The 12481-nt window shown below is 41.3% G+C and overlaps 2 protein-coding genes across 5 annotated transcripts in view; one reads left to right on the plus strand and one right to left on the minus strand.

Annotated features, from left to right (window-relative positions):
- LOC138974896 (zinc finger protein 892-like) overlaps positions 1-6997 on the minus strand; it is an 86789-nt gene extending 79792 nt beyond the window's left edge. For all 4 annotated transcript variants that reach the window (XR_011458441.1, XM_070347614.1, XM_070347613.1 and 1 more), the window contains exon 1: positions 6530-6997. Coding sequence is in view for 3 of the 4 variants with exons in the window: in XM_070347614.1 (XP_070203715.1) it covers positions 6530-6815 (286 nt within the window). In the remaining variant the exon portion in view is untranslated. The remainder of the gene's footprint in view (positions 1-6529) is intronic.
- Positions 6998-7011: 14 nt separating this feature from the next.
- On the plus strand, positions 7012-12481 carry LOC138974911 (gastrula zinc finger protein xFG20-1-like). Its single transcript, XM_070347631.1, has 3 exons — positions 7012-7069; positions 9895-10188; positions 11593-12481. Exon 3 carries the CDS (start codon positions 11728-11730, stop codon positions 12316-12318), a length of 591 nt encoding a protein of 196 aa, XP_070203732.1. The 5' UTR covers positions 7012-7069; positions 9895-10188; positions 11593-11727; the 3' UTR covers positions 12319-12481.

Raw genomic sequence — 12481 nt, forward strand, 5'->3', positions numbered from 1 at the left:
TAGAGTTTCCCAGCGCGGTTTGATGCTAACTGTACTTCAGTAGAGTTTCCCAGCGCGGTTTGATGCTAACTCTACTGGAGTAGCGTCAAACACTGCAGCATTCTTCATTTTCAGATTTTCCGTGGAAGAACCAATAATGTCATTACCCGCAAAGGATAAGTTGCGGCGGTGTATTCCCTGTAGTTACACTTCTTGTTGGTATTTTAGGGAAAACAGACCATACTCAATCTCGTGTCCTACGTGAGACTGTCGTCAACTAACTGCGGAGTACAGTTTCACTTTAATAAGACCGAAGTACTAGCTGCTACACTGCTTCAGGGATGTTGCCACAAATTCATACCGATCGGACAAATGTCCTGAATTCTTCAGCATCAATAGGACATTTGACTGCTTTCAGATATTTTAATAGGACATTATTTTGTGCAAAACAAAAAATCATCATATATGCGGCACCAACATTGTGTGCGTATATGGGTCATTCGCAGAAATGGTGGTACAGTGAGAGTGAGAGGGGTGACACATTTGAAATCATGAAAAAGTAAATTAAAATTATTTCTACCACGACTTTTTTCATCTGAATCTATTCCTGAGACATTAAAGCATTGTTGTATGTCAATAAAAATGGTTTCTATACGTTGGTGTTGTTTTTGTGTGCTTTTCAATTGCGAAGTTCGGCCGTTTCCGGATCGCCGAAGCGTTACACGACTTTCGTGATCAACAATATGTTCAGTCTCATGGCTAAATGCAAACATGCAAACACCAACAAATTACTGCAATCGACAGTCAGGACTTTAGTATTGGACGTAGCAACACATCTTTGCAAAAACTCACGCTGAATTTCAAGTTACGGGCTTCGAACAAAAAATGTTGAATGTCGTATTAACGCATCGTTTCCAGACTCGACGCCCGAACATCGGACAGCAATGTGCTCCGTGACTTTGCCACATCACGGCTATTTTTAGCTCTTTGGCACGCAGGAAGTTCGAACAAGAAAATAGTCCTTTGAATCACAGCCAAATATTCACAGAAAACACCAGAATCATATCATTTGCTGAAACTCATGGCGTCGTTTCCTGACCTACGTCACGACTGAAGATGGTTTTTACTAAATTGTCAAGCCTGCAAAGCTTTGTCACAAACTTACACACCGCGGTTGGCGACAATGTAGCGTCGGAAAGATATCGAGTGCAACAGTTTCTCAACGCGCGAAGTTTAGCGGCAACAAAGTAGCCAAGAAGTTCTCCTATCTTCTGATCGTGGATGTTCGACATTCAACAAGTACTTAAAATGGGTAATCTGAACGCAACAGGAACTTTCAACAAATACAGCAAACTCTGACGAATTGTGTTTTGTGTAGTTATCAGGGTTCCTGCAGGGCAGAGCTGATACAATTCAAGGAGTTTTCAAGGACATTTCCAGGACCAAATAAATGCTTTTCAAGGACATGATTTTCCCCAAATTAATGCAAAGCACCAAGCTTACCTTCAGTTTTTCAAGTCATCAAGTTTCTGGTGAATTTCTATTAGTCATTCCGTAGTTGTTTCCCTTGCTAACTTCCGGGAAGGGAAGCAACTACGGGTGACTAGTAATAGTTCATCTGCTTTCGTTTTCACTCGATCTTTTATTCTCCCAAAATGTGTACTGTATTTGACGAAAAAAAAGGGGGTTGCATTTTTTTTTAAATAAGACAAGCTGCTGACGAAATGTATAGACAACAATTTGGAAAAATCAAGTACTTTTCAATGACTATTTAACAAAACTCTATTTTCAAGCACTTTTCAAGGCCTGGAAAAGGTTTTCCAATTTTCAAGGAGTTTTCCAGGGTTCAAGGACTCTGTACGAACCCTGAGTTATTTTGGGTCAGACGGGTTTTGCCGGCAAGAAAGGCCAAACAGTGCAGATTCATGTCTGTCGCACAGGAACCGAAAGTGGTTCAAGCATTTCGTTTCTGTGTTACGACATTCACCTTAGTCAGTTCCAAATGTCATTTTTTTTACCAATATTAGTTGAAGTCCTTACCTTTCATAACTAGAATGTGTTGGGTAGAACACAAAAATACTGCAGAACTGATAAAAAATGCACAAAGGATTGAAGGCTTAGGTGGTTTAAAGTTGGAATTTGGTTTCCATGTTACAACATTCATCACGTAATTGAGGTCAGGCACAATACTGAGCAAAAAGTACAAAATGAATGGTAGCCACTTTCTGGATTTTTTTTTGCAAAGAACTGTTTTCTTCTGGTTGTTAATGTTGTTGTATTGTGATTAAAGAGAGAATAAAGAATTAATATCATTTTACAGATTATTTTTTCTGTTGATGGTTATTTTGTTTTTGATTATTTTCCATTGAAAATACAACTTAAAATGGCCACTGAAACCTGACAAAAATGAGTGATCTTGTTTGAGAAAGCACAATGGTAAGTGAAGCAGTTTGTAGTGTCATGTTTGTATTTATTTTGGTCAAACTAAGTGTATTTAACAATTAGATATGCTCATTTTCTTTCTTTACCGTATAATGTGTCGTTAGCGTGGACGAAAAAATTGCATTCTGTAAGTAATGCTTCGTGTCTCACTTCACACGCTGATCTAAGTCCATACCATCATCATATCTTTCACATGCAACTTGATATTTCCACTGATAATTGGAAGTTACTGAATAAAATGACACAATCTAGCACAAATAAAAGCAATCAGAAGACCTAGGGTTGTGAAAGAATGTGTGAAAGGCAATATCCGACGTTTTGCGTCACTGCGTTACTTACGTTTTTGCACTTCCAAAATCTAACGCGAAGTCGACACAGGCACACGAACGAATGTCAATCGACTCAATGCACTGCGGAAATTTCCACAGATTACGAATAAATGGCCTTCACCTTTACCACAATGCATTGAGAGGAGGTATTTTGACCTGGAAGTTGTTCGTGTCTTTGGCGTTTCGCGCAAACTTACGACATCTCAAGAGTTTTTCAGACAGACGAACTTCAAGAATCATCGATCCCTAATTGATTTTGCTGAGTTACCCAACAGGCAACTACTTTTGTTCCTGTTTTATCCAAAATCACCAGCATTTGTTTAAATTGATGCTGAACTTAGTGGATTTCGTTCGTCATTCTCGCCACTCTGCCGACATTTCTTGGTGTCTTTCAATACGAACGTCAGAAAAATTTAACCTTTTCTTGAACCAAAGTTGATATTTTTGTGATTGACTTAAAGTTTCTTCGAGTTTGTATAAAGAAAGCTCTGAAGGGGAAATTTTAGTTACATTTTCCTGCATTTTAATAGTGTGGCTTGTTTTAGATTACGTTCGTATTTCTGACACCATTTTCGTTTCGTGTCACTCGAACCAACGCAATCAGCAATTCAGTTCATTGTGGTAGATGGCAGATACAATGTAAATCAAAACATGTTTACGTATGTTATCTTCTACAGAAAACAGAAAAAGAAAACAAGCGAATAAGAAAAATAATCAGTTGTGAAACGATGATAATTGATGATGTTGGTAATGTTGGACACAACAATTCAGGTGTCAAAAATAACTTACGTAATAATTTTCAGACTTTGCCTGTAACTGTGAATATTTGCCATTGTTGAATATTCAAGTATGATTTGATCATTTCAAACTGTATCAGGAACCTCTTACACACCAGACTAGATTTCAAGAGTACTAGAATTCAAGCATAACAGACTTCACAATTTTGGTGTCTTCATAACTTACGCTTGGTGTCTTCATAACTTACGCTACATCTGATTCACTTGCCATATTATTTTCAGGCCTTCACTTTTGTTTTCAGTTGTGTTGCATGGTCTACCAGAAAGGTGATCAATTAAATCAGCAGCATTACAATGCTGCCTAATCTTGTTCTTGTAAAAAAGTGATGGACTTGCCAAATGATGTAAGTAATGGTGTCTTCACAACAACTATTTCTTGCTCAATTGATTTACACAAAATGTAGGTGCTGTCTGGCTGGATTTTATGGATAAAATGTAACTCAAACACTAGACAAAATCAAAGATTCCAAAAGTTTTAACTTGATAGAAATATCTTGCAGTTGGTGTCCACCAAGTACTTACATCATTGTCCATGCATACCTATGATTGACGATCAATAAAGGAAAGAGACATGAAGGCAATTATGTTTTGACTTTTATTTCCGGAACAGCTGTGTTTTAGCTCCCATTACAATCATAGACTTTTCCATCTGAGCATTTTTTATTTTTGATGCTCATGTCAGCATTTCGTTGCTCAGTATTGTGCCTGTCCTCAATTACAACACTTTAAAACGTCTCTTATTCAGCAACCAATTACTCTTTCTTTTTGTCTAATTTTTGCATTATTATGTATAGCAAACAATAGACTTCATAGTAAAAAAAAATATTTTGTATTTCTTGACACTTTATTTTTTACTTTGTATGTAACACTTTGTACCACCATTTCTGAGAATGACCCATATATTGTTTTATTACTTTTGTTTCAAACAGGACACACACACAAAACGAACAAGTCGCGTAAGGCGAAAATACAACATTTAGTCAAGCTGTCGAACGTGTTCAGCTTTTGCTGTTCTTTGGCAGGCATTTGGTTTTTTTTCGGTGGCATAATTCAGTGCTGTACGCTTCATCTCTAACCGAAAGCAAATTAAAGCAGACGCAAGCCTTGGTCAGTTGGAGTTGTCTCCCGTATTCTTAACTTTAGTGAGCTGTAGACAGGTGTACCGCAAACGATTCGGAACATGCAAGATCTGCACTGCACAACTTCAGTGCACAAGTACGCGAGAGTGCTCGGCCGCTTTTTGAAGATAACTATCATGAAAGGAAAATGATTATATTCCGAAGGAATGGAATTCTTCTTGGACAATCACAATGACTGCAGGGGGTCGACACTAACTTATTTGGCCTGGGGCTACACTGGCCCCAGAGATGGAAATTGCTGGGGCGGAAAACAAAAATCTGGGGCCCACTCTCAGTATTCACGTGCGCGCGGCAATGCATTGTCTGTTTTTCATCATCGTACTGAAGCCAGGGAAATTCTTTCAACCATTTGACATTGAAATTACGACAGCGCTTTGCGCTTTTGGCTGCATCGGTCTCCTTTTTTCGTTTCTCTCCACCCTGTTCTTCATCTTCATTTCCATGTCTTTTTTCACCAGGGATATGTCGCCACATTTTGCGTTTGGCATTTGAAGGCGATACTTATCTCTCACGCTAAAGAGCGCAATCTGGGAGTTATTTCCCTTGCGGCATTGTCCTTCGACGATTTCAATGTTTTTTTTCCCTTGACTGCGGCATTGATCGTAACGCAAATTCCAGTGACGACTTTGACTGGCGATTTTTAGTGATTGGCTCTGGCATTAGAATTTTTGGTTTGTCATTGTTGGAATTTATCCTGGGGCGGAGTGGGCCCCAAGCTTCGGCAATGTTTGGGGCGGAACACAAAACTCTGGGGCGCTCCGCCCCCCGCTAGTGTTGAACCCTGGACTGCGCTCAGCTGAAAACGATAGGACATCTGACCGCCATGCGGCTGTGTGAATCGGACATTTGAGCCTTTTAATCGGTCTACGTCCGATGCCTGACGCCTAACGACATCCCTGCTGCTTTGAGCAAATGCACGTTTTATTTTACTACAAAGCAGGAGAACATAACATGTGTTTAGGCCACAAAAAAAAATAGGTGTGGTTACGGTAACATAGCCAAAAACAATAGGGTAGGTAGGTAGGCAATCACTTTTTTTTTTTTACTTTTTTTTTCTAATGTGTACAAATTAAACCTACTTGACAGGGAAAAAAGTGTGCGACACGGGCGCTTTCGCTTCCATTGCGTTTTCTGCACTTGTTTTTCTTGTGTTTTTTTTGTTTTTTGTTGACAAATGTAATAAAAAGTTATAGGATCGGCCCCTAAAAATAGGGTAGGTCGGGTTACCGTAACCACACCTATTTTTTTTTTTTAGGCCTTACAGCTGACTGCACAGTGATACCACGGTCGAGTGATCACATCATTGTAGCCAAACAGTAACACGATGCGCAGCTACGCTGATGGCAAAGCTGCCAATGCCATGTCAGTGTCATTTTTAGGATTCGTTAGTTGTGACTAAAGAGAATGTGCTATTTTCTTTGCAATTAGGGGTGGATGTTTGTGTCGGATCAAAAAACTTTGGGTAAAACAGTTATTTTTGAGGGTGTATCAGAATCAAAGACAAAGACTGAAAGAGTCACATGAACTCGAACGAGACAGGAGAAAAAACCTACAGCCTGTACAGGTAATGCACCCAGGCGTATTCCCTGTACACAGGCAAAACACCAACAGGGAATGCACCCGCTTTGGGTCGACACTGACGACATAGACCCCTTCTGCATAAGTTACGGCCGGTAAGTTACCGCTGATATAAAGATGGCACACAATCGACAAAAACTAAAGCTCTTCAAACATCCTTACTCCGCCAACGTTATGCCACTTAGATGTCTACAGCTATTGATCAAATATTGCATCGCAAAATCCTGATCTTCTACAAGAAATAAATATCAGTTTCTCCACTTACTGATTGAGGCCTTGATGTTGATCTCGTACATCAGATTGGGCGAATTGCTTGCTCCTCCGTCTTGCTGCGTCCTGCCTGTGTGCACATCGTTCATTACACCACAGTTGCACAAAATATACAAGACACTTGCTAGTCCGTAGCGCGCTTCTCTTTCTGTGCGGCCCAAGTCGAGCAGAGAGCGACACTGCTTGCAGTGCAACTGCTTTGACAATTCGTACAGATCGACAATGCGGCGGCCATCACTCCAGGCGAAAAATTCACTTTTTGTCCACGGCCTTTCCTCCATTTTTCAGGAGTTTTTGTCGATAGTCTATCGAGCAAACTGATAGATAATGTTGCAAGGAACAATATTCAATGAATTAAATCACGAATGCAACTCGATAAAAAGCTGATTTTGTGGAAGAAATTTTGACCGCGTCTTTCGGGCCACCGGGCGCCATCATCTGACGTCAGCAAAGAGAACGTAACTTTCAACGAGTTCTTTCCCTTGTGCTCCCAGGCAGGTGCGCGGAAGCAAGTTTTGATGGTTCTGCTGGCTTGGTCAGTTTCAGCTAATTTCTTGAAGTTTGCGCTTGTCCTGTTCTGTGTGATTTTTGACTCTTTGGTACTGCTTGTGAATTAGATCGAGATGCACCCAAATGCTTTAGATCTAGTGGTTTGGAATGACAACTGCAGCAGTGCATACAAATAGAAGGAAAGAGTAGTGCGTGTTGTGGAGGGGGTGACTTGTAAGCTTGTGTTGTGAAACCTCCAGTGTAAGGAATAAATCGCATGCCACACCACTAACAAGAAACTGTCTAAAACAAACGGGTATTGATAATGTCAAAGTCGAGTCTTTTATTCAAGAAGTCTACCACTGATGTAACGGCAAACGAGGAAAAATACGGACAAAATCTTTATTGAATTTAGTAAAACTAATATCCGGAAACATTCTTTTTCTAACAGAGTTGCACCATCATGGAACACACACTGTCTGATGTTGTTAAAAATGAACAAACTATTAACACTTTAAAAAACCTGCTGGACATACAAAAACTTATGACTGAGTCTGAGTCATTTTATTTGTACTAGTACGATAATTGATATTGAGTAAATACGACTTTGAGCATGTTAATATGATTGACCTGCAACAAATTTGATAATGAGATGGGACGCGAAGTGAGGCTTATGGATACCAATCCAGTCCCTAACCACTACTACTACTACTACTAAAAACGAATTTTACTTTCGCAAATGGCTATGGTTGAACTTATGCGTTCCAAATTCAGGCCTCGCAATCCAGTGGCCTTAGTCGGGGGGATATATTTTCACTAGTTTCCAAAACTGGAGTGCACAAGAACTGACTTGTGACCATACAAAACTCTTTTAAAAGCACTGTAAGACAAACAAGAGTAAACCATAGACCTAGGTCCCTGAGTAAACATTATGCAGGAGCACGTGTTTCCCACACACCCCTCACTAGTGATTGGCCCCTCCAATGTTTGTCTGAGGAAATGCAAGGGTATTCACTCTTTCGCAACCTTCAAACCAGACAGTTATTCCAGAAAATGTTCTATTAGGTATAGGGACAAACTCATTGAACGAGATAGGCCTCGCGGCCTTTATACGTCCCAGGCCTCGCGGCCTTTATACGTCCCATCATTAGTTCAACAACGTATAGATAGATCTATACATTGGTCTGTATTGCATGGACAATTTGTAACTTGTGTGACAATGGTCACTCATCGTACTCATACAAACTTGATTTCATAAATATTTCTGTGTCCAGTTGGTTCTTGAATCTGTTGAGGTTAGTAGCCGTTTTAGTTTTGTGAGATAGTGAGTTCCAAACTGGTGCAACTCTATTGCTAAATAAAATAGTAAATGTAAACTTTCGCACGTTTGTTTTTGCAAACTGTATGTACAATTTATCAATATTATTTCTTGTTTTATCACACACGCTCTCAGCAAAAAAATATGAGCTGTCAATATCGTCCAGTTGGTTTAAAGTCTTATAAGTCTGAATCAGATCTCCTCTGGTTCTTCTGTGTTTGAGGGATGGTAGATTTATTAATTCAATAAAGAAAACAAATTCTTTGCAGTACAGTCAAACTTGTCTGCAACAACCATCCAAGGAGCCGACCAAAACATTGATTATAAATAAAGTGGCTGGAGGGGAAAGTGACGTTTTATCTATAATGCACACACAGAAACAAAAATTGCATGATGCGGGGGATCCTTCGGGGTGTTGGGCAGATGGTTGTTACGGAGAGCTTATTGATGGGGCAGATTGCATTGTTTACATTGTTATTGAGGTTGTAGAGATAGAATATGATGTATTCTGTATTATTGATTGTGTTACAGATCATGTAACATCACTGTGAAGCTAATACACAATAGACTTTCTGTGCATGTTAGGTTCACATTTAAAAACTTGCGCTCGGAAGCGAGAGGTTGCGTGTTCAGGCCTGGGTCAGGCCGCAATTTTCTCCCCCCTTTCCTAACCTAGGTGGTGGGTTCAAGTGCTAGTCTTTCGGATGAGACGAAAAACCGAGGTCCCTTCGTGTACACTACATTGGGGTGTGCACGTTAAAGATCCCACGATTGACAAAAGGGTCTTTCCTGGCAAAATTGTATAGGCATAGATAAAAATGTCCATCAAATACCCGTGGGACTTGGAATAAAGTAAAAAAAATTCCATCTCACACGGCATTAAGTCTCAGGAAACATGAATACACGTATGCAGGATAAAAAATAAAAATATATGGGTAGCGCCGTATGTATGGCAGCTCGCTTTCCCCGGGGAGAAAGCAGCCCGAATTTCCATGAGGGTAACCTCACTGGACTGTAAATATTATCCAATCCAATCCAAACATGTAGTAGTAGTAGTACGAGTAGTAGTAGCTTTGGGACTGGCGTATAATCACCTTAATTAAGGCCTCGCGGTCCATAAGTTGTCCCATTCTTTGGTTGCGTACAGTTGGAGTTTTATTTCCTCACGCGTCAAAGTCGAAGAATCTTTCTAAGGCAAAAAAAAAAAAGTCTGTTTACGGTATCCCGACCGACCCTATTTTTTCGCACGACCCTAGCCTTTTTGGGGGGGACATTTGGGGGAGAAAAAAAAAGTCTTTGTTTTTTGGCATTATAACTTAAAAATATGTGTTTTTTTGGAGAAAAAAAAAATCCCCACCTACCGACCCTATTTTTTTTTGCCTATGTTACCGTAAACAGACTTTTTTTTTTTTTTGCCTAATAATTTTGTGGACTTGTCCCGGTTATTTTGTTTAAACTGTTAGTGCTTGGTTCAAATGTGAACATATCTGGAACTTAATGTGCATGTATGAATTTTTGCCAAACACTGAATTTGTTTCTTTATTTGACTTCAGGCAGACGACAGCAGGCAGGCTGGGGACTTCAGGCAGATGACGGCAGGCAGGCTGGGGACTTCAGACAGATGACAGCAGGCAGGCTGGGGACTTCAGACAGATGACAGCAGGCAGGCTGGGGACTTCAGACAGATGACAGCAGGCAGGCCGGGTGAACCAAGTACACGCACAGCCTCTTCAGTGTACTCAAAACGCCTTCTGTTTGCCACTGGCCGCCGAAACATCTCGCAGTAAACCTTTACTGGCTTTAGCCTCGTTTGGATTGGATGGAGGACCTGGGGTTTTCACATTCGGGTAATCTTTTTTTCTCCCTATTTTACCTGATCATATAATTCTCAATCCTCAATTTTGGCAATGGTGATAGATCTGTGGAAACATGGTAAAACCGTCGTCTGCTTCACATGTGGCCATGCTTTGAGGCCTCCGCCGCCTCTTCAAAATAATTCCCCTCACCGTCTCAGACCTGGCCAGGCATTTACATGGGATAAGACCGTCCTTCCACTTGGTCACATACCATAAACAAACACCCTGACTGCTTGCTCTGGGGAGTTTGAATTTTTGATGATTTAATTTCCTAAATTAATTCTTTAAAAAAAATATTTAAAAAATATCACTGTGCACATCGAGCACCTAGGATGTTTAATGTTTGGTATGTTACCAAGTGGAGGGATGGTATGTTGCTAAGTGGAGGAATGGTATGTTACCAAGTGGAGGGATGGTATGTTACCAAGTGGAGGGATGGTATGTTACCAAGTGGAGGGATGGTATGTTACCAAGTGGAGGGATGGTATGTTACTAAGTGGAGGGATGGTATGTTGCTAAGTGGAGGGATGGTATGTTACTAAGTGGAGGGATGGTATGTTACTAAGTGGAGGGATGGTATGTTACCAAGTGGAGGGATGGTATGTTACTAAGTGGAGGGATGATATGTTACTAAGTGGAGGGATGGTATGTTACTAAGTGGAGGGATGGTATGTTACCAAGTGGAGGGATGGTATGTTACTAAGTGGAGGGATGGTATGTTACTAAGTGGAGGGATGGTATGTTACCAAGTGGAGGGATGGTATGTTACCAAGTGGAGGGATGGTATGTTACCAAGTGGAGGGATGGTATGTTACCAAGTGGAGGGATGGTATGTTACCAAGTGGAGGGATGGTATGTTACCAAGTGGAGGGATGGTATGTTACTAAGTGGAGGGATGGTATGTTACTAAGTGGAGGGATGATATGTTACTAAGTGGAGGGATGGTATGTTACTAAGTGGAGGGATGGTATGTTACCAAGTGGAGGGATGATCTTATTCCGTGTAAGCCTGGCCAGATGTGAGACGGTGTCGTACAGGAACTGGTTTCACAAGGCAGAGTGGGCCTTTCATTAAAACTTCACATTATAGTGTCGGTTAGACTTCAGTCTCTTTCTTACAGATAAGATATTCTGGAAGACGAGTGACATTTGCTGTGTGACTGTGAGTCTCTAGTCAGGTGTTAAGTGCCAAAATATTAGTCTGAAGCATGCCTGCTTTTCATGATAAGACTCCCTCCAATTTAAAACCTGATTTTCTAACATTTTTGGAGGTCGTAAAAGGATGTAGCTGTAGCATGTTTTTTTGTTTTTTTCTGTGCATTATTTGTTTTGTGATGTAGAAACCAGAAAAGTGGATGCATTTATTTATTGGTCTCTGGTCTTAAATTGTTTTTAGAATAAAAGCAGATGGCGTCACAAGACTCTGAATGCAGGTGAGGAGTTACCTCCCTTGGTGTTCATCCTGAATTGATCATCCATCACACAGCTTGCAGAACAAAACCCAGGCTTCCAGACGACAACATTTCTTCACATGATGGAGGAGGGGGGCAAGAGCAAGCCGTACAAGTGTGACCGCTGCGAGCTGACATTCTGCCTCGACACGTCCAAGTTCGCTCACATGACCATCGAGCACAAGGACCCGCCGCCCCACACGTGCACCGTGTGCGACACCGCTTTTTTCAGCGCCAGTATCTTCGGCCACCACCTGTATCAGCACTGCCTGGACAACGGCGAACCGGACTCCATCCGCTGCTGTTTGTGTTCCCTCCAGTACCCCAGCGAGCACGGCCTGCGTATTCACCTGTGTCAGCACACAGGCGCCAAGCTGCCGTCGAAGCCCACCAAGTGCAAGTACATGTCGAGAAGCAAGCTGTATTCGTGCGACTACTGCCGCATTACATTCCTAGGGCGTTCTCGATTGCGGGAACACCTAAAGACGCACAAGATGAACAAACCCAACGTGTGTGGAAAATGTCAGCAGACGTTTGAAAACAAGTTTCACCTGGTGCAGCACTTGCGGGGACACAACTGTCAGAGTTCGCCCCAGGGTTCCGTGGACAAACAGTTTTCTCAAATTTCGTTTGGCGCATCAGTCTCAAAGTCAGAGGGCATAGGAGAATAAGTGTGTTCACTGTGCTATGTGTGTCCACTGTGCTGTGTGTGTCCACTGTGCTGTGTGTTCACTGTGCTATGTGTGTTCACTGTGCTATGTGTGTTCACTGTGCTATGTGTGTTCACTGTGCTATGTGTGTCCACTGTGCTATGTGTGTTCACTGTGCTATGTG

This window comes from Littorina saxatilis, linkage group LG8 (genome assembly GCF_037325665.1).
Source record: "Littorina saxatilis isolate snail1 linkage group LG8, US_GU_Lsax_2.0, whole genome shotgun sequence".
Lineage (NCBI taxonomy): Eukaryota > Metazoa > Mollusca > Gastropoda > Littorinimorpha > Littorinidae > Littorina > Littorina saxatilis.

Coding starts and splice junctions, on each gene's coding strand:
- LOC138974911 (XM_070347631.1), top strand. CDS start 11,728: ATGATGGAGGAGGGGGGCAAGAGCAAGCCGTACAAGTGTGACCGCTGC.